Source organism: Pseudochaenichthys georgianus, chromosome 16, assembly GCF_902827115.2.
Source record: "Pseudochaenichthys georgianus chromosome 16, fPseGeo1.2, whole genome shotgun sequence".
In the NCBI taxonomy this organism is placed as follows: domain Eukaryota; kingdom Metazoa; phylum Chordata; class Actinopteri; order Perciformes; family Channichthyidae; genus Pseudochaenichthys; species Pseudochaenichthys georgianus.
In genome coordinates, this window is record NC_047518.2 from 28,910,528 (window position 1) to 28,932,600 (window position 22,073).

The following is a 22,073-nucleotide window of genomic DNA, read 5'->3' on the forward strand; positions in this document are numbered from 1 at the left end:
TGTCGGGGGCGGGAGATTCATGTGATTGGTTGTTGGTCGTGTTGCTTGAATAAAATCCCCAAGCTCCAGACACGCCCAGCTCCAAGCTTTTTTTGAAGCTGTAGTGTGGACGCACTGTTACCCTCAAAGCCCACATGGCATGCAGCAATAGCAGCCAGGTACACCTTGATCGTGGAGAAAGCTCTGTGTTTATCAATCAAGTCCTGTAGGAATGATAAAATCACCCCGACAGGACATTGAAAAGAGATGTGTCCTTCTTGAAGGCACCACTCCTCAAACACCCTCCACTTACAGTCGTAAAGAGACCTGGTGGAGGAAGCTCTCGCACTCTGAATAGTGTTTATCACCTTCTGAGGGAGTCCCACTGTATTCAGATTGTACCACTCACGGGTCAGGCCCATAGTGCCCCGCGCTCTGGGCGTGGGTGAAGGATCGCCCCCCCCCGCCTGAGACAATCTGTCCCTGCGTGGTGGGGGCTGCCATGGCGGCCCGCACAACAGCTGATATATCTCCGCCAGCCCGTACGTTGCGGGCTAGGGTGGAAACATCAGAGTAAGTGTGTGGCGTTGCTCCTTCACTCTGGCCAGAGTTGGGGGTAACAGAGCCAGGGGTGGGAACGCGTACAGAGGACCCGGAGGTCAATCGTGTACGAGTGCGTCCCCGCCTAACAGTGCGTTTAAATCGTGCATTAAACAGCTGTCATTCAGCATTTTTCCTTTATGTGAACAGATTTAACGCGGCTCGGTGGGGAACACCGCTAAAATCTCCGGGTGATTTACGCGCGCCCGCTGGAGGTCTCTGCTCTAGAGACCTCTCACCGGGCGACCTTCGTAAATACGCTATCAGCCTGTCTGACATGCGTCCGTGGTGACCACCTTCCGTGAAAGGACAGCACCCGTAGGCGCGTCCCGCACTAGAAAAGTCGGGTGTAGTGCCACTACGCATTACATAATAACCAATACTCTCCGCACGCCATGGCGCGCGGGGTTTAGTTTTATTATGGGACCCATGTTGAGCGGGTGCTTTACGAGGACATTTGTCTGCGTAATCTGACTCTGCTCGGCGGGCTTTATAGATAAAACCCTTCTTTCCAGAATATGGGTTGACTCTCTCTGGGCTTGTGAAAACAGCTGGCACTGCGCATGCGTGTGCCGGTGGTGCCTTTACAGCTCCAGCCGGCACTGCGCATGCGCGTGACGGTGGTGCCCTTAAAGCCCCAGCCCGCACTGCGCGTGTGCGTGGCGGTGGTGCCTTCACAGACCCGTCAATAATCCGCCTTTTGAGAGATACCGTAGCTGCTCTCAAAAGGGGAAAAAAATTGGCGGGCTGTTTATTGGTTTTATTGATTTTATTTTCATCTTTTTGAGCTGCGCGCTCGGCCTGAAGCCTGGATGCGTCAGCGGCAAATGTTTTATGACAGAGGAATCAATCAACGTGTGACATGTGTTTGTGCGGACTTGAGGATGGTGTTTAGGCATCTCTCGAGGCGGCGGGAACACATTCACGGAGGGGAGAAGGAGGGGCTGTCACGCCGCTCGCTTCTTCTTCCTCAACTGCTGGCCGAAATTCTGGGTTGGCTGAGCCTGTGCTGCAGCCGGAACCGGAGAATTTCTAGGCCAGCTTGCCCTTGTCTCCAGCCTGGGCTGGGGACTCGGGGTGGGCTGCTGCCTCTGCGTCTTCGGTGCTTTAAACCGAGCAGAGTTCGAGGCAGCCTGGGCAGAGGACTGCTGCTGCGAGAGTAGCGGCTGGACCCTTCGAGGGAGGCAGAGGTGGAGTGCCTCGTCCTCCCTATTTTTCGTCTCACACCTCCTTTGCATGGAGACGAGAGCGGAGTCGAAAATTCCCTCGGGAACGATGGGCATATCCAGCACATCCTCCTTTTCCCGGTCTGGGAGAGTGGTGAGGTTGAGCCATCTCGCTCTTTCCTGCACCACCATGATCCCCATTACCTTGCCCGTGGCCTGGACGGCGCAGCGTTGGACACCGAGACAAATGTCCATGACCGCTGCCATCTCGTCCAGAGTGGCTGCCCCCGGGTTACCCGACAGGTCCTCGCAGAGCTCCGCTTGGTAGGCGGTTAGCAGCGAGGACACATTCAGGGCCCTGGCGGACAACGCTGCAGCTTTGTAGGACTTTTCAGTCATTGCTGACTGAAAACGGTCCGACTTTGCTGGCAGCGTGGGGTTCCTGCTTGGTGACGGGCCCACCTTTGGTAGAAGGTGAGCCGCTACCAGCCGTTCCATGGGCGGCATGCGGAGCAGGCCGAGCTTCTCCATTCCGTCGCAGTCTAGGGAGGAGGCACCCTGGATTGGGACCTTGTTGCTGAAGGGCCGGTCTCTCCACGAGACCGACACCACCATGATCCACCAGATGCGATTCACTAAGCAGATGGATTTAACCCTCAACACGCCACCACAGGATACTCAGGGTTAGAACACAGTTGGAGTCACGGGCCGTTTCTCAGGCCGTTTCTCAATCGCAAGGATTTTGGCTTCCAAGCCAATATTTCAAGGATGCTACGTCATCGAGTGCCGCTGAAGGACTGTTCCAATCTCCAGCATACTTGAAATTCCACCGAGGCCGTGTCCTTGGTTTGGGGGTAATTTCGAGGCTGCACATGGGTAGACTTCGCGTCCTTAAAATCCCCACAATGCTTTGCGCACGGACCAATTTCAAAAACCCTTGCGGAGAATGGCTGAACCGACGCAGCACACATTTAAATGTAAGTATGTAGTGGCGTGGAACATGTGTTGGTAAATATATTACTTAGTTACATTTGTTTGTTATCACCAAAAATGTGTTAAAGTAAAGCAAGTTCATAATTAGATAGACATCGTGAGGTATTTATTTTCGGTACAGTTTATGTTGAAACTGTTAGAGAGAGTGGCACACTTGTTAGTCTGTTCCATTCTTCCTCGTTTTCCGAAGCCCTGGCTTGGAAGCATACTGGCCTCGTTTCTGAAGGAAGTGACTACCAAGCCAGCATCCTCGCGATTGAGAAACGGCCACGGTCCTCATCTGTCAACCAGATGCCCGCTAACATACCCCGCTCTGAGATAGTCACATGACCCTGCCCCTCCCTGCACACACTGTCCCTCATTTAGTCCCAGAGTGGATTCTTTAAACCTGTTAGTGTTTGATGTCTGTGATCTGGACTGACTTCATGTTGTGATACTATAAGCCTCTTTATATGTGGAGTAAGGACTAAGATCTTTAACTCAAGTAGAAGTAAATACTGTAACACTGTTAACACATACTCTGTTGCAAGTACAAGTCCTGCTATAAAAATGCTACTTAGGCTAAGTGTCAGTTTGTAAGTAGGCTACTATCAGCATCAGCATGTACTTAAAATCACAAACATCAGAACATTGAAACATATTTTGTTATTGAATTCTATGCTAAAGCTTAATTTGTAAGGAAACAAGTCACTTTAGCTCCCCAATGAATATAGCGGAGAAAACATAATCCTCCCTCAGATTTGTAGTGAAGTAGAAGTAGAAAGTGGAAATTAAAGTATGGGTACTGCATGTGTACTTAAATGCTGTACTTGAATATAATGTACTAAGTTACATTTTACTTTATTTGTCTAAAATAGTTTTGATTAAACCGCCAACCTGCTCTCCTCTTTTCGTTGTCCCAAATGTGAATAGTGACGCTTTTCCCATTTTCCCATACTTCCTCTTACATCTCTCTTTTTTGCCCGTCTTATGTAAAGATGTAAGCGTTGAGTCCAGTTCATTTGTGTTTCTACCGATGAGAGGATACTGAAACAAGGGAGACATCTCCAGTTTTCCCTCACTCGCTTTATCAACTCGCCATCCCTTGTTTTCATAGACACTTACATAGACATTCTCACTCAATGTACACCGGCTGCACCCAATAAATGGATTAAGTACTTTATAGCAGGCACGTGCACACATATCAAAGTGGGCTTGAGCCCCTGCCCTTTTTCTTCCTCCAGAGAAAGTGCCCTTTCCCCCCCCCCCTTTTTTTTTTTTTTTTTAAATAAATGAATATATATCTACTGCTGTTTGCGCATAGTTTCCCTTTCCAAAAATATATTGATTGAATACAAAATAAAAATATCAGGTCGGGATATTAGACTGAAGTTCCGATGCTCTCTCTATCGTTCTTCTCTGACATCATTACCAAAAACAAAAACAACGCACGTGCCTTGTTTGCTACCGTCGACAGACTAACTAACCCCCCAGTGTCAGTAGCCTCTGAATTTCTATCCACCAGGGCGTGCAATGATTTTGCCTCCTTCTTCACTGACAAAATTCAGAAAATCAGACAAGCAGTCAGTGCCTCTGCATCAGGTACAGCAAATGTGTTGTCTCTGTGTCCACTTAACATCAATTCAGACATCATGACACAATTCCATCAGATTAATGATAAAAACAGGACATTATACAACTTCTGAAATCCTCCTCCTGCTGCCTTGATATTATTCCAACAGGATTTTTCAAACATGTTTTGCCTTGCATGGCCTCAGATCTACTTCATATAGTAAACAAATCTCTTCACTCAGGTATTTTTCCACAGGCGGTGAAAACTGCAGTCATTAAACCGCTGTTTTTCAACAGTTGAGTAATTTCTTGCATTTAAATAACTGTTTCGATGTGTTCCAGTCAGGCTTTCGTCCAAACCACAGCACTGAGACTGCTCTTGTAAAGGTCTTCAATGACATCCACTTAAACACAGACAGTGGCAGAACTTCAGTGTTAGTATTATTAGATCTCAGTGCTGCGTTTGACACTGTTGACCACAACATATTACTAGACCGACTGGAAAACTGGGTGGGACTTTCGGAAACAGTTCTAAATTGGTTTGAATCATACTTAAAAGACAGAAACAACTTTGTTTCTATAGGTAAATACACATCTGAGTTGACAAATATGACATGTGGGGTACCTCAAGGCTTCATCTTGGGGCCTCTTCTCTTTAACGTCTACATTCTACCACTGGCTCAGATAATGAAGAACAACAAAATAAGTTACCATAGCTATGCAGATGACACACACATTTACGTAACTATTTCACCAGGAGACTATGCTCCAATTCAAACACTGAGTAAGTGCATTGAACAAATCAATGACTGGATGTGAACTTTCTCCAATTAAACAAAGATAAAACTGAGGTAATGGTTTTTGGAGCCAAGGCAGAACGTATAAAAGTTAGCGCTGAGCTTCAGTCTGCAATGTTCAAAACAACAGATAAAGCCAGAAATCTAGGTGTAGTCATGGACTCTGACCTGAGGTTCAACAGTCACATTAAAACAGTTACTAAATCAGCCTACTATCACCTAAAGAACATATCTAGGATTAAAAGACTAATATCACAGCAGGATTTGGAAAAACTTGTCCATGCTTTTATCTTCAGTAGACTCGACTACTGCAATGGTGTCTTCACAGGTCTCACTAAAAAATCTATTAGAAAGCTGCAGCTGATTCAGAACGCTGCTGCTCGAGTCCTCACTAACACTAAGAAAGTGGATCACATCACTCCTGTTCTGAAGTCTTTACACTTTACCTGTGTGTCAAAGAATAGATTTAAAAATGCTGCTGCTGGTTTATAAAGCACTGAATGGTTTAGGCCCAAAATATATTTCTGACCTCCTGCTAAATTATGAACCATTCAGATCTCTCAGGTCTTCAGGGACTGGTCAGCTTTCTGTCCCCAGAGTCAGAACTAAACATGGAGAAGCAGCGTTCAGTTATTATGCTCCAAATATCTGGAACAAACTCCCAGAAACCTGCAGGTCCGCTGCAACTCTGACTACTTTTAAATCCAGGCTGAAGACTTTACTTTTTGTCGCTGCATGCTTTTAATTGAACTATTCATATCTTAGACTGCACTGTAACTTTTATCCATGTATTTTTTCTTTTAATGTTTATTTTACTAGCTTTTCTTTTTAATGACTGATTTTAAATGCCATTTTCTTAATGTATTTCATTTTTTGTAAAGCACTTTGAATTGCCTTGTGTTGAAAAGTGCTCCTCTCTACCCATCCCTCCCTCCCTCCACGTCTCCTGCACAGCCGTGCGGACATCGGCAGACACTTCAGACAGACAGGTAGCAGCACCTCCCACCTTAAAGTCCGATGTTATGCCGGCTTTTCTTGGCTTGTTTGAAGATGAGCGGTGATGACATGATTAAGCTGCCAGTGCCTCGAGTTTACAGCTAATTAGCCATAAGACAAAAACAAATAGTATAGTTAACTAAGGTAGGCTACTACTAGCTAATGGATAAATTAGCTCAAGGTTTAGCTAAGGCAATTTATCATGGGCGCAGGCTAATGTACTGTAGGCCTACTTAAATGGAGACAGACCGTTTTCGTCCTTGTGTGCAGGAAGAAATACAGTAACATATATATCTAATAATGTCATCACAATCGCCATTGATATGCAAAGTAGGCGTTAACAGGCCTAATTAAAATGCGCTAATTTGCATGCATTTTACCAAGGCATTGCAGATGAAAAGGATAAAACAAAAAACAAACAAAAAAACATATCACCTCACAACTTCCCCAGATAGTTACTTACGTCAAGTCAGTATTTTCCCCTTAAACGTTATGTTTAAATATGTAGATTAGATTTAAATCTATAGATGAATTCAGACATGCAGTAAAACAAACACCATTTATATGTGTTTTTTGGACATTTTCTTTCCATTAGAGTGAAAGAAAACATGGAAGCAAAATAGACCAAAATAACAAAATGTACAAGTAGCCTACATGAAAAACCGATCTTTTAGCCTGTCCTTAAACAGTAACTATAATTTTGATTGTTGGCTGCTCATTTAATAACTATTAATTGTACTAGTTTGTTGTCTGCTCTTGTGCGTAGTGAATAATAAAGAAGACCATTGTCTCTGTGTTAACTGATTATTTTGTAGAATTCTGTTGAGTATTAAACACTTGCGCGAGTGTGAGGGTATTCAAATAAATTGGTCAGTAAGTCAGAGATGTGCAACTATATATTTAACTTTTTGTTTTAAAATTTTTTTTATAAATGATTATGGGAAGTGTCCTTTTTCTCACTTGAGCTCCCACCCCTCAAAATGTCTGTACACGTCCCTGCTTTATAGCAATATGCTTCTGCCTTTTCTGTTCAGTCCATTGACTTGATTAGTGGGCTATCTAACACACACACAATCATAAAGTAATGTTGATATTCCATTAGCTGTATAGGATAACAAATATTAAGGTGTGTGTTTGTTGATATAACAGGTCAGACGACTGCTCTTAAATGTCTCCCCTCATTCATTCAAGCTTTAGTTTATTAACACACTCTCACTGTGCTGCAGTCCTGTAATGCTTTTGGAAAATCGATAAATGTTTTATGTAGTTTTTACGCCAGGCTCTGAGAACAGGGATAAACAATGAAGCTGAATATTTACGTGCCAGGCAGTCTAATACAAGGAGTTGATTATTCCTGGAACGAACTGATACAGTTGGTGGAGTGCTACACATATCGTCTCCAGGGAGCTGGCTGCTGTCGAGAGTAAATACCCTGTCAGTTTTTCTCATAATGCAATGAGAACTAGTTCTCTTCTTGATGTGTATAACTGTTTAGGTTTCTGTGCAGGTAAAGGCAGTGAGTCCAGGGCATACCCCTGTCACCATCACTACAGAAGAGTACTGGTACAAGATAAGCTCCATGGCAACGCTGCACGCCCACACTCCCCGCAGGCTGCGTTCAGGGGACGTGTGTGTGTGTGTGTGTGTGTGTGTGTGTGTGTGTGTGTGTGTGTGTGTGTGTGTGTGTGTGTGTGTGTGTGTGTGTGTGTGTGTGTGTGTGTGTGTGTGTGTGTGTGTCTGTGTGTGTGTGTGTGTGTGTGTGTGTGTGTGTGTGTGTGTGTGTGTGTGTGTGTGTGTGTGTGTGTGTGTGTGTGTGTGTGTGTGTGTGTGTGTGTGTGTGTGTGTGTGTGTGTGTGTGTGTGTGTGTGTGTGTGTGAGTGAGTGAGTGAGTGAGAGGTGGAGTAAGAGAGCAGAGGCTGTTAATTGATCTATTTTTCAGGCTGTTCAGTTGAATCAGGATGAAGGGAGAGACACCTTTTTTTTAATGAAACCACAGGGGAGTTCAATCAATCAATGTTTATTTATATAGCCCAATATCACAAATGTTACATTTGTCTCAGTGGACTTCACAGTGTGTACAGAATATCAGTATGACAATACGACACCCTCTGTCCTTAGACCCTCACATCGTACAAGGAAACACTTCCAGAGAAAAACCCACAGTTTAAAGGTAAAAATGGGAGAAACCTCAGGGAGAGCAACAGAGGAGGGATCCCTCTCCCAGGACGGACAGACGTGCAATAGATGCTGTATGTAAATCGAAGAGATAATATATTTTTCAGCTTAGGTAGACCAAATGTTTGGAAATGCATGTGTCTATAATAAGAAGATGAATCCACGAGGATGTCAACAATCCTGAGGGAGCCATCAGGGAAGTAGTATGATGAAAGTCAGGCAGGACCACAGTGACAGGTTCCAGCCACGACTCGAAGTCCAGAACTCAGGATAGAGGATCCAGGACACAGGACCACAGCAACAGGATCAGCCACGACTCAGGATCCCGGCGTAGATAGGCACCAAAAAGAAATTTGGGGGAAGCTGGGTTATTCGGAACATGAGAGTACACAGGTACAGACAGAGAGAAGGAAGAAGTAAGGTGTCCCCCAACAGTCTAAGCCTATAGCAGCTAAACTAACATGCACTCCCTTAGGATAGGTTGAGGGATAAGGGGTAGCGAGTAAGAAGTAAGGAACAGAGGTGGAGAGGCACAATGTGTCTACGTACATGCACTCCCTTAGGATAGTTGTGCTCTGCTTCCTCCCCTGACAGGACTTTTTCTGTTGCCTCTTGGTCGGACATAACTCAGCTACCTGTAACTCCTCTGATTTCGATCCTCACAGCCTGGCCCGGTGTCAGGCATACATTCAATTACCAATCGACTCTTTCTTTTTCTCTGTCTGTGCTTTCTTCTTTTCTAGGTTTCTGTGTCTGAGGCATTGACCTCTATCAGAGTGTAACGCCTCATTGTAGCAGGTCCCATGTGTTGGCCTCTGGCCCCGAGGAGCAGGATGTGCACAGGCTGAAGGTGGAGACAGTCAGCCAATTAGAGTCCAACGGGCAGCAGCATGCCTGAAGTGCTACCTGTCTCTCTCTCCTGTTGGGACTCTGGTATGTGGTTCAAGTCAAAAGATATTTTTAGCATCACAGCCATACTCTACAGTTATCTCTTAACATCATCACTCTGGGTGCATTATTATATGAACTGTGTGTCTGTCCAGCAGCCACCTGGTGTTTGTCATTATTGAATATTCAGGCCTCTATCTACCAGCTTTAAAGGAAGAGAAGTGGACTGTAGATCCCCTGTTTCTCCCCCTCCCATCTTCTTCTTTTTCTTTCTCCATCCATCTGGCCCTCAGTCCCAGTATCCCAAAAGCACAGCAAGTTTCCTCATTCCTCATATTTTCTATCTTTTCTCCCTGCTGCTAGAGTTATACCTTCCTCTGCTTATCACACGCGTGCTCGCACGCACACACACACACAGAGGATTGCATTTGAATTTCTTATTCATTCGAACTGCTCCCCCCTCCCCCCTCCCCCCTCTCTCTCTACCTTCTTCCATCCCTGCCCAGTTACTGAAAGGGATGTCGGTTTCCATAGTGACTGTATGTGTCTGTATCAGAAGGGACTTTCCTAACACGCACCAGAAAGGATGGCGAGCACAGGGAGTCACAGAAACACACATGCATGAATTGGGGAAACTGTTGATTAGCAATCAGTATGTCTTTCACACTGGCTCCATTTTTAATGAGCTCGGTGAAAGCTGTTGATTTGGTGATTCTAACAGGAAGAGGCTTCGGCGTTTTTACAAATAGGGCATTTAAGTAAAATGGATGTTGTTGTGACACATGATGTAATGGGAAGAAAGTGACTTATATTGCCCAGCTGCAATATATTGATCAACAAGGTTTGTAGGGTTTACATTGTTTTTAAGGATGAATGAATACAGTATATTATGGTCATTACATGGTGTCCTATTTCACAATTTGAAAATTAACATTTGTGTAGATATAGATACAAGTTGTGCTTTATTTCCCAGCATTTCTGGTTGCTGTTTGTGTCTCTCTTTGCTGCTGTGGTGGTTTCTCACTTTCCAGAGGAATGTAGTTCATGTGGACGGAGACTGTAAATTGGCTATTTTTGTGAGTGTGTTTGTGTGTCCCCTGTCTTCCACCAAATGCATTCAAAGCTACAGGCTGTCGAGACCTGGAATAGGAATAAATGGGTATAAAATAATACTGGACGAATAAATGAGGAAACTAAATGGATCTCTGTGTGACATAAAGCATCATTTTCTTTTTTTTGCAGTACTTTTGAAACATCACAATCAAATAATTGCTCAAAAACAAGTGTTGACTTTCTTTTTTGTGTAATCTACCATTTGAAATATGTATGAGTTTAATCAAATACATTTATTCTGACTGCAGAATTGTTCTGACATTGGTAATAATCCATTGGCCACCTGTGTAAACACACTAACAATTGGCTAACCAAAACAACTGAGAGGCATCTGGCTGGTGATTATATGTATATTTACATTTTCTGAGCCTCTCTTCCATGCAAACAATCTACAAAAGCCTTAACACATTATCAGTCTCATCCATTAGGAGCTCAACTGCAATTAGCCAACACCAAGTGTGCTCAAACACTCTCAGTAGGTAGGAACAGCCTGTGTTGACATCTCTCTGCCACCCTGTTTTTCTCCTTCCAACTTATTCCCCTCTATCACGCTATTCACTGCTTTGCTAATGATCTGAATACATATTTTTGATAGATTTATTCCGATGTCCATCCACCGCCTCTTGTACCTTTCTCCTCTCTGTTTCCTCCATGTAGAGCTGCAGGTAAGAGGGTTTGACCAGAAGGGGGTGCAGCTTGACGTCCTCCCCTCCTTCCTAGTGACTCCTCTTCATCTCCCTAAATGTTCTTTCTCACTTGGTGCTGGCAGACACACTCACAGCGTGCAGACTATTTAAACTACATGGTCAGAATAATTAATGCAGGAAATGATCACAGCCACAGGAATGATTCATTTCGAGCGGTGACAAGCTGACATGACTGATCGCCAGGCTTTTAATACTCGCGGCCATTCAGGGATAGCATCCATCACAGTGACCCTAACTCCTGCAGAGGTGTGTGTTCCTGTCTGTTTATGTGCATTCTGTGTGTGTGTGTGTGTGTGTGTGTGTGTGTGTGTGTGTGTGTGTGTGTGTGTGTGTGTGTGTGTGTGTGTGTGTGTGTGTGTGTGTGTGTGTGTGTGTGTGTGTGTGTGTGTGTGTGTGTGTGTGTGTGTGTGTGTGTGTGTGTGTGTGTGTGTATATTTAAGCATAGTTTTACAAATGTATCTAGATGGTGAAAGATGTGCAGCAAAGCAGACCCAACCTAAACTATAACAACCAACCATGATGTAACCCACCAGAGACACACTTACACTTCAATTTTATCATATTTGTATCCTTTTATCTACATTAGGAAAGGCGTCAAACCTGTCCAACCAAAATATTTTGCTGTGTGTCTTTCCTTTCACAGTTTCGATAAACAGGAACCTATCATTGACCAAAGGCCGTTCAGGATCATTGGGAGTGTGGCAATAAGGGTGATAACGCAATTTGCCTGCTAATTATGCTATCAACTTGGCATCACAGTCAACAGCAATAAAATAAGCATTTAAACGAGTGTGACGCAAATTTTGTGTTTACGTTCCACTTACCACTAGCATGTCGGCATCAATAATTGTTTTATTTAAAATGTTGTTTGTTTTTATTCTTCAAATTGACTACCAATAGATTTTGAGTTTTGGTCACTTTGGGTATATGGTGGGTAGTAACATGTTATATTGACTCTATATGCTTGAGTAATGATTGTAATGTCATAGCAGCTTTAAAATCAGCTGTGGTCTAGAGAGAATAATCAGTAAGGTAACAAACGCACAGCAACACAATATTTATATTAAAAGCAATAAGGACCTTTAGACTTGCAAGTATGACGTCTCCTCCAAAGAGCAAGTACTGTTCTGAGTAAAACAGGCTCTCTTTATAGGAGGACATCAAAGCAGATTTACATTACAACAACATTCTGGGAGGCCAGCTGATACCCCCTCTGGCACTGTATGGAAAACCATCACACCCTACAAGACAGTGGGATATACAGATACTCCTCAGACACAGTATGCAAAACCTCACCCCCTAAACACGTCTGTTGACCACACATACATTTAAGGTTCACTCCCAGAGAGATGACCTAATCAGAGAAACTAAGGTTAGCAATGTTAACACATTTGATTGCACAATTTCCTTAACAGTAAAAAAAAAAAGAAGTATATTTTCTATCAAATGTATGTACTACAACTTACTCTGTTACACACTTCTTGCTGCTATTACTGATAAATTAAGCTTTAAAACATTTTTTTAATTATTGCACGACAGCAACAGTTAGGACAACTGACATGCAAACAGCATTATTGACAATTTGTTTTTCTTGTTTTGTTTGCAGCACCCATGTTGTCCTTTGTCTGGTTCTGGATATGGCATTTAAATGAAAATAAACATACACAGTAACCTGTTGAGAGTTGCAGTTGTGATATCCTTGTTTAATCTTATTCAAGTTGTTATGTCGTTTTACTTCTACTTGACTCTATATAATTATAATGTAACCATGCTTTACCATTTTTGTTTGCTCACCACTTTGTGCATGGTGAGATGTAAGACCCTCTTTAAATCTGAGTACTGAGTTTAAACAAGTAAATCTGTAGGCATCTGCTGAAGAGTCATTGACACTCTACATTTACCTGTGGAGGGACTATAAAGGAAGGCACATCTGTCATAACGCCTTTGTGTTATTTCTGGTGTGCCAGAGATGCCATCTGCCCTGTACTCCGTGTCAGTGTGTGACAAGACACAGCTCGTCTCTGCGAACCCCGGGGGGCTCCCACACCTTTGGCCTAGACACCAGCTCTGCTCCACTGGAGGTTGTTGGTTGCCATGGAGTTAGTGGGGTCATCCAGACTCTGCTCATCAGTGTTCAGGTTAGTTGATTGTGCTCTGGATGCTAATGATGTGCAATGAGTCTGTCCTTGGCAAAGGAGAAACTGAAACAAACAACATTGTGTGTGTGTGTGTGTGTGTGTGTGTGTGTGTGTGTGTGTGTGTGTGTGTGTGTGTGTGTGTGTGTGTGTGTGTGTGTGTGTGTGTGTGTGTGTGTGTGTGTGTGTGTGTGTGTGTGTGTGTGTGTGTGTGTGTGTGTGTGTGTGTGTGTGTGTGTGTGTGTGTGTGGACTAGCATTACTATACTTGTGGGGACCTAAATCTGTTTACATAGTCACGTGTGGGGACTCGCCTCCCTTATGGGGACAAATTGGAGGTCCCCATAAGGGGGATCATTAATTTTAAGGTGAAAACTTGGTTAGGTTTAGGATTAGGGTAAGGGTAAGGTTAAAGGTAAGGATTAGGGTTAGGCATGTGTTGGTTATGGTTAAGGTTAGGATAAGTCTCCAGGAAATGCATGTAAGTCAATGTAATGTCCCCTGAAGTGATGTATACATGGTATGTATGTGTGTGTGTGTGTGTGTGTGTGTGTGTGTGTGTGTGTGTGTGTGTGTGTGTGTGTGTGTGTGTGTGTGTGTGTGTGTGTGTGTGTGTGTGTGTGTGTGTGTGTGTGTGTGTGTGTGTGTGTGTGTGTGTGTGTGTGTGTGTGTGTGTGTGTGTGTGTGTGATCTTGTCATCTTGTCTTTTCTTTGTCACTTTGAGCTCTTCTGTGACAGCCTTGTACAACAATGTCACACTTCCTCACCCTCACACTCTCTCCTGTACACACTTGTAGTCTCTACACACAGATTATTTTTTCTTTCAGTCTTTTTCACCAAATCCTCTGTCATATTACTTTTTATTCTACAATTTCTGGCTTTGCAACATTCAATGCTGAGATAAGAATTCAAACTGCTAAGATCAATACTGTTAAAATGAATCACTACATGTCTCAGAAAGATTTCTGCCTTCTTTATCGATCTTCCTGTCCCATTCTGCTCTCTTCCTCCCACTCCACCCAGAGATATGGCACGGATGATTTCAGATTTGGACATCTATCTTTTGGTCCCATGACTTTGTCTGACGGACAAAGAGCTTTAGCAGTGCCAGAGGAGCCCACTGACCCCACTGCCTTTCTGTTATCGCTGCCTCTCTTTAGCCAGTCTTTCCTGGAAATGCACTTTGCTTCAGTACCACACAAACAGGAGCGCATAATGCAAACAAAAACTCAGAGCAGACAAGTGTTTACTCCGGTGTCTCAGGGCAGCTCGAGAGCATCTTGGGTCAGTAATGGCTCAACACAAGTTAGAGGAAAAACAGGGATATTTAAAGATGCATGCAAATGCGTGGCTTGGGTAGATTTTGTATCTATTGAACTGTGTCCCCTTGGGAGAATGAGTTTTTCACTACCTTGCAACCATTTCCCAGACATTTAACACCAAACTGAAACACCTGAAAAACACACAGACAGTGACTGCCCCGGCCACACGAGGACGAAAACGGTCGTTTGCGTTACTGTTTAGTGTCATATAGACCGTTCGGCCACACGAGGGCGACCGAATACGGCACTAAACGACTGCGGAAACGATAACGGGTCCCAAGGTGGATAGAACGGCATACGCAATGCTCTGGGGGGTCCAACGGCTCCGTGTGTACGCCCTATACGATCATTTTCTGATAATGATGAGGCAATAGCCCCGCCTCTCCCCAGATCTGCTGCTCACCCCCGCGTCAAAGTAAACTGCACACTGAATTCAGATTATTTATCTTTCTTATATGGACATAAACGCGAGTGAAGTCTAATCTGACAGGACGGAGACACCTCTCAAATTACCTAAACTAGTTATAAATATGTTTATTTTTACTGTTGGCCAGGTCACTCATTACTGGATCAGCTGCTGCATGAAACAGACACTGACACTGTCCGAAGAGAGGGAGGAAAAAGAGAGGCTCCGTGTATTTTATTATTATATTATATAGATTCGTTATTCATTTGTTTTAAAGCTCAATAAATAACAAAGAAGACCTTTGACCGGCACTTTTATAATTTTGTCCGGAAGATTTAAACTGTAATACACGTTGACTGGCGAAAAACTCTGCCCGGTTCCCTCGGCCCCCACCGCGGAGAATAAACAGAAGGGCAACCATGACAACCATGCTTCTTCGCTGCTTTTGTGGAGGAGACTGTGAAAACACACACATCACACTTCTGACATGTTATACAGAAGCATGACTGAAGTTCACTGCGTTTATCTACCAGGGTGCATGTGCTATGAAAAGAACTGCCTTGGAAAATGAGTAAAAATCAATTTAATCTTTTAAATCCCTCTTCTTCTTAACACTGCCATTAGAAACATTGAGGATCCTTTGTTTTTCCTGTAATACCCAAACTCCTGTATTTGATTGCACTGACTTCTACGTTTAGCGGATCTTTGTTCATTAGTTGTTTTTAACACATATATTTAGATTTATTATTTATTAATTGGGTTTTATTGTTTGAACGTTGTTGTATGATAAACACTTTGTAAACATTGTTTTAGGAAAAGCTATACAGTTAATAAACTATTATTACATTGAGTACCCGATCTCAAGTATTTTCACCCTTATGCAAATGTAGTCTTAAGTGTGTGCACTGTGCATGCTGGGACGTTGCACTGTGGCTCCCCCTACCTGCAACTGAACAGTTTACAGCCCCTCAGGGCTGAAAGCATCACACCAAATGCACCTAGTCCTTTATAATTTAATTTCTATGTACAGTTACACTCTTCTGTCATTCCCGCCAGGTGTGTACAGATGTTGAGCTTCTGTCCGGTGTCAGGCGAGCTGTTTTGCCACTGCTCTGCACTGAGCCTCTCTTATCTTACTGAGGCTCTTTGTGGGGTCAGTCCTCTGTCCCAGATGCTCCAGGTGTCCCGGAGACGCTGACCAACCTGCCGGCAATCTGCTGCTCTCTGACAGGCTGTGCTCATTGTAATGGATCCCAGGGAATACTCCCATCCCTCAAGGTGTGCTGTACACACATACACGTTGTGAAACAGCCTTTTAAAACCTATGTTAAATATATGCATTCTTGCTTTTGAAACAATCTTCATTTACCCATAACACAAGTGGTTCCCTAGCTCATAAAGCTAGCAGTAGTGAGTGTTTCCTTCACGTCTTTGACATCAGTTTTAGTTTATTTCATCTACAAGGGTCAGCATTCAGCTTTCAACATTTTTAAAACGAACTATGTATGACTAATTAAAGTCAGAAGCAAGAAAAAAAAATTGTTTAGACTTTTGATGAACTTAATATCTTAGAAGACCTTTTTATTTGGGCAAACACTAATTTTACAGCACACTGCCGTGTACAACATGATTGACATTAGATGTCAATGTAATTGTTACCTTAAACTTCTGATATAACTTAAGAGTTGTCTAAAAAGGCAGTGGATGAAAAATAAATGACATTATTTATCGTGTTTAAGTCACTCAATAACCAGAAGGCACGTCAGAATAATTAATTTATCATTTTATTTGTAAGTCGTGTCTGATATACAAGCACAGGACAAAAATGCCACCATAGTAAAAAGAAAGCTATAATTCCCTGCTTTTGTTCAATAGGAAATGTCTTTATTTAGTATACAGACTGTGCAAAGGACCCATAAGCCTCAACTAAAGCATAGGGACACAAATTATGTTAGCTGATTCATCTCAAACAGAGCTAGTGTGATTGTTTTGCAACTTCACAAGAATCCTTCCCACATGATCATGTTCACAGGAAGCTTGCAAGCACATGTAAATTCACAACCATAATCATTCACATCACTGGGTTTGTGGTTTACAAGCATCAGGAAACAGAAGCAGAGCCAGCTATATCTATCCCTGAATAAACCCTCATTCAAAGTCAGTGGGCTCTCAACCACCTCTGGCTTCACAACAGGCACTGATAACCCCAATCACACTTTAAATAAAAATGTTGACTTGCTTGGCGTAATGTGAACATTATCTGTAGAGTTAAATTGTACAACCTCACCTCCTTGTAAAAGGTGTACCCTTAAATCATTGAGGGTGTAATGCAACAAATGCAAATCGCTCACCACAGAAAACTGTTGAAGCCACTCATCTGTTTAAATTGATGAAACGGTCTTCAAATGCCCTGACCATTGACTTCACATCTTTAAGGGGTCCTGAGCTGATAAATGACATCTAAGAACCTTCAGCAGGTAAAAAGAACAAACTAGATGACACACATGCAAGATTATTTTTACCAAAAAACAACCTAAGTTTATTAAGAGTAGAGGAATTATTGGATGTGATGTTGGTCGGGTTTCAACAATGCCTTTGTGCATATCAAGTAGAGAGACTTCTTAAATTACATGATTTGTTTGCCCGCTCTCCATTTCCTCAATGCTGCATCAGCTCCATGGCAGTGTTGCCTGATGTCCATCAAGCGCTGATCATTCTCCTCCTAAACTGAGTCCAACCACGTCCGGGCCAACTAGTGCTGTTTTTTCCTGAATGAGCATCCTGTGGAAAGATGGAGAAAGTCTTAGGATTAACAAAAAGCAATCCAATACAAAAAGCTGTTATGTTTAGTTTGGGTTGATTGTGACTAAGATTAAAAAGCCCTTCAAGATAAAAAAAACTACCACCAATTATTTGCAATATAAATTAGTTTTTGATTAATCAATTTATTTTTTGACCTGAAAATGTAAAAGCATCACAAAAAGCTGTACAATTTCCCAGAGCCTAACGAGACATAAGAGAATATTTACTGTGCTTGAAAACTGGTACATCATCATCATGTGAGGTTGACTTTGTGACCTGGAGAACATTTCAGCTGCAACATCAGCTTGTTGATAAGCTTGGGATATGAGATCTTTTTGTAGCTCTTCGTGGTGAAGGCATCTGTGCTATTGTATGCATTATGTTTGACCCAACATTTCTACAGGCAGAATATGGCACTATTTTCACATTAATATTCCATTGTCTATTTGTATACCACGAGCTGCAAAATTACCGCCTAACCCCACTGTACAGGCGGGTACTTGTTTAGATATACCTGGGCAGGCTCTTTTTTGAATATATATATATATATATGTAAGGGTATACGTACCCGTACCGAAATTATTCGGTACGGGCCCTTCAGTTCGGTACACATGTGTACCGAACGAATATAACGTTAAATGTAAATAATTGAGAACGTGAACAACTTCTTCAAAGTAATCTCAGGTGCTGCATCGCAGCCAGTGTTGGGTGTAACGCTTTACAAAAGTAACGGAGTTACAATAATATGTTACTTTTTGCTGTAACGAAGTAATGTAACGCATTGCTAATGAAATGTGGGCAATATATTACCCGTTACAATGCTCAGTAACGCAGTTACAACACATTTTAACCCAAAATGAAATGGTGTTTTGATTTTTAAGAATATACTAACATAGCGAGACATTCTGACACCAGAGACAAACTGCGGGTAGATTAGTAAACCTGGTGTTTACCCTTCAGGCTTCGCGTCGGGATCTTCGGGGCAGTTGAATGTTATGCATATATATAGATATATATATATATCAGGGTTTCCGTTAGCCGGTAATTACCGGTTTTTAGCTGGTAAAATTTATAAAAAACCGGTAAATTCAAAACCTGACTGTCAAAATGTCTGGTAATAATTAGGGAGGCTCCGATCGATCGGCCGCCGGTCATTATCGGCCGATATTCCCTCTTAATAGTTTGATCGGTGCTCTCTATAAAGGCCGATCAGGAGAGCTGGATCTGATCGATATGGACATAAACGCGAGTGAAGTGTAACCGGAGCGAGAGAGAGATCAGATCAGCTGCTGAGTCTGACCGAGACACGCAGCTCTGCAGGATCACCTGAAGCCCCGCCCTCTGTTTAGCGAGCTGCATGAGAAACTAACGTGCTGGAGAGGATCCGTTTCTCCCGTGTTATTATTCAAAGTTGATGTAAACTTCTGAATAATGTACGTTATCTACTACAAGTAGTTTGTTTGAATGTAATAATTATGTTGTTTGTTTGTGGAATCATTTATTGAAAAATGAAGCTGAATTTTTCGATCTGTTACGATTATAAACTGAAGCAATATAAAAATGAGCCCGTGAACTGAGTTTTAAACTGAAGCATATCTGCTCATAGTCCGGTGATTACCTGCTAACGGAAACTCTGCTACACAACTATTATTATTATTGAAATATGACCGGTAAGTTTCAAATTAATCCGGTAAAATAAATTCTGCCCGGACATTTGACCGGCGAGAAAAAATCCTAGCGGAAACCCTGATATATATATATATATATATATGAACCGTATACAGTATAAACCGACTCAGAGTCAAGGATATAACAGATAAGAGAACACTAAAATGTAGCCATTTGCCTTTTTCAGAGACTGAATCACCTCCAAACACATGGCTTTAGTGCCAAAGGTTGCACTCATAGTAACTCAAAGCAGCAGAGCGCACTGAGCATGTGGTTACCACGGCAGCAGAGCACCAGATAGAGTGGGTGGGACCGTGAGAGCTTCAGTAAAAAAAAAAAACCTTGACCTTAAGCTCAACCACTTCACCAACATCTTTTATACAGTAACAGCATTCTTTATGTACTCCGACTTGGGAAGCAATTCTGATACATACTATATCAGAAAGAAAACTATATGCTGTCATTCTAAAAGTATATCCCATTGTACTCAATGTAGGAAGTCTAAACAAACTTAATATACAAACATGTGTGCTTGCAGTCGAGTGTGTAGAAATGGATCAATGATGATGAATTTCTGTCACAACCACAAGAGTCACTGTATGCCTTAGTAGACACCCCTTTCATGACGGAAACATTGAAAAGGCAACACAAAAGGCAAATATATATGGCTATCGATTTAGGGAAAGTTGTTGTTGGTAATCCATCCCTTCCAATGAATGTCATATGTTTCAAATAGATAGGACAGCGTGAGGCTAATTGTCAGTGATGGATGAAATCAAGCAAATATATAGTTTTGGTTCTCAAACTTAGCAATTCCAGTCAGGGTCGGCCAGACGGTTTCCAATAGACATGGGTTTATAATGAATGCATGATATAAGAACAAGCATATCACATTTATAGAAAAAATGCCATGCTGACATCAGTATATATCTGTATGTACGTTTTATACATGGATGTGTAGTGCTAAACCTATATTTGGCGTGATCGGGTAGACCATTTATTTCTGTTGCATGCTGGTTACCTTCTGTAAGGCGAGCTTTCCCTCCTGTAGGCTGGCAGAGCACTGTGGAGCAGCCGACACACAGCACTACAGTCTGAGCGTGACTGAACACTGTGGTGATCTTGTAGCAACCTGCAGGCGGCACAAAACATAAAATCATTAGATGGAAACGCCATTATAACCATTTAGACATATGTACTTTTGGGTACTGATATGTCCTTGCAGCTGTCCATGTAAAGGAATTACTTGAAACTCATTTAACAGACAGTCACAAGTGTTGATGTATGCCTTATTTGACACCCTGATCACTATGAGAACAATGAAAGGGCAACACATAAAGGCAAATATTCTTAATACACGTCTAATGTAATAAAGTATTTCAATGTGGAATATATAAAAGGTTAAAAATGACAATTGAATTACAAGTCATAAAGTTAAAGTCCTGCAGTTAGGCTTTAAGTTCTTCAATATTTAAGTTGTGGCAGTAAACACAGCTTTTAATTTTGTATGTGTAAATATTTTGATAGCATCTTCTCATAAATGTATTGTAATTTGTTCTACTCTACACGTTTCTTGTTCATTTCACTATGTTTTTTCCATGCCCCATTCAAATATAACACATTTATTGTATAGGAAAATACTTTCTGGTTCAACTTTTGTACTTTGCACATGCATCTCATCTACATGATCTATACAAGTCTGACTAGGTTATTACTTAATATATCCTATGGTTGCTTAGTAAAACACACTGACCTGGACATTTGACATCCATAAAGTAGGAGTTAGGACTCTGAACGAGGCGTTTTTTCTTGTGACACCTCTTCTCCTCCTCAGAGCTCGGGTGTAACAGATCCTTTGCAAGCTGGAAAAAAGAAAAGAAAAAGGACAACAGTTAATACGTAATCTGGAAATTACGGTTATATAAGGATATAGTTCAATTCTGGTAATATACGGTCTACAAACGATAAGATAACCGGAAGCAAAGGTCGTTTTACAGCTTTCGAAATGAGTAAATGCGATTAATAGAATAAAGTAAAAGAGAAACGTAGTAAATCAAGGATATATCAAAGCGTTTAGACCCATTCAATTCAACATACGCTAGGATCGTCGAAAGTTGAGTTTAACCCTGAAAAATTAATCAGCATTAGAGACCGCGTGGCTGCTTTGTTGAACACGTGTTTCGCCATATTGAGTGCGTTGTACATTTATATTACGGCACTAAACACGTTGATTTCTCACTCAAACGAAACACTTAATTGTAGTGTATTACATTACCACTATGAATAAACCCTTTTAAACAGTTGATGGCAACTATATAAGTCGAAGAACTACTTACTGGCATGTCTGCGTTGTAGAGCTCCTGTCACCTAAAAGCACACTGACGACAAACCGGAAGTGAATAGGCAAAGACCCGGCGGAAGAGAGAAGAAAAAGAATATTATTTATTTTTAAATATATTTTTAAACATCAAGTTATTCAAACTACGTGTCAGCATTGACCTACGCAAACTTGCAAACATATCTACCAAGAAACAGCAACACGCTTTTAATTAGAATATGTATACTTTTTTTTTTAAAACGTGGCATTCCAATGACTTCTGTCTGAAATGTGTCCAGCAGGGGTGGGAGAAGTACTCAGATCTTGTAGAAGTACCAGAGTGTATGAATACTCTATTTATTACAAGTAAAAGTCCTTCAATCAAAATGTTACTCAAGTAAAAGTACAAAAGTATTAGCATAAAAATATACTTAAAGTAGGATTATGAAGATTGGCATC

General features: G+C 42.0%; 1 protein-coding gene and 1 non-coding gene across 2 annotated transcripts; both read right to left on the reverse strand.

Moving 5' to 3' along the window:
- Nucleotides 1–17,339: 17,339 nt before the first annotated feature.
- On the reverse strand, nt 17,340–21,708 carry rps27.2 (ribosomal protein S27, isoform 2). Its single transcript, XM_034103031.2, has 4 exons — nt 21,634–21,708; nt 21,051–21,159; nt 20,319–20,429; nt 17,340–17,608 (listed from the first exon to the last, which is right to left on the reverse strand). Exons 1-4 carry the CDS (start codon nt 21,637–21,639, stop codon nt 17,580–17,582), a joined length of 255 nt encoding a protein of 84 aa, XP_033958922.1. The 5' UTR covers nt 21,640–21,708; the 3' UTR covers nt 17,340–17,579.
- LOC117461617 (small nucleolar RNA SNORA13) lies at nt 20,509–20,640 on the reverse strand. The gene has a single exon (XR_004553732.1). It is a non-coding gene; the product is annotated as a small nucleolar RNA SNORA13 (small nucleolar RNA).
- Nucleotides 21,709–22,073: the final 365 nt, after the last annotated feature.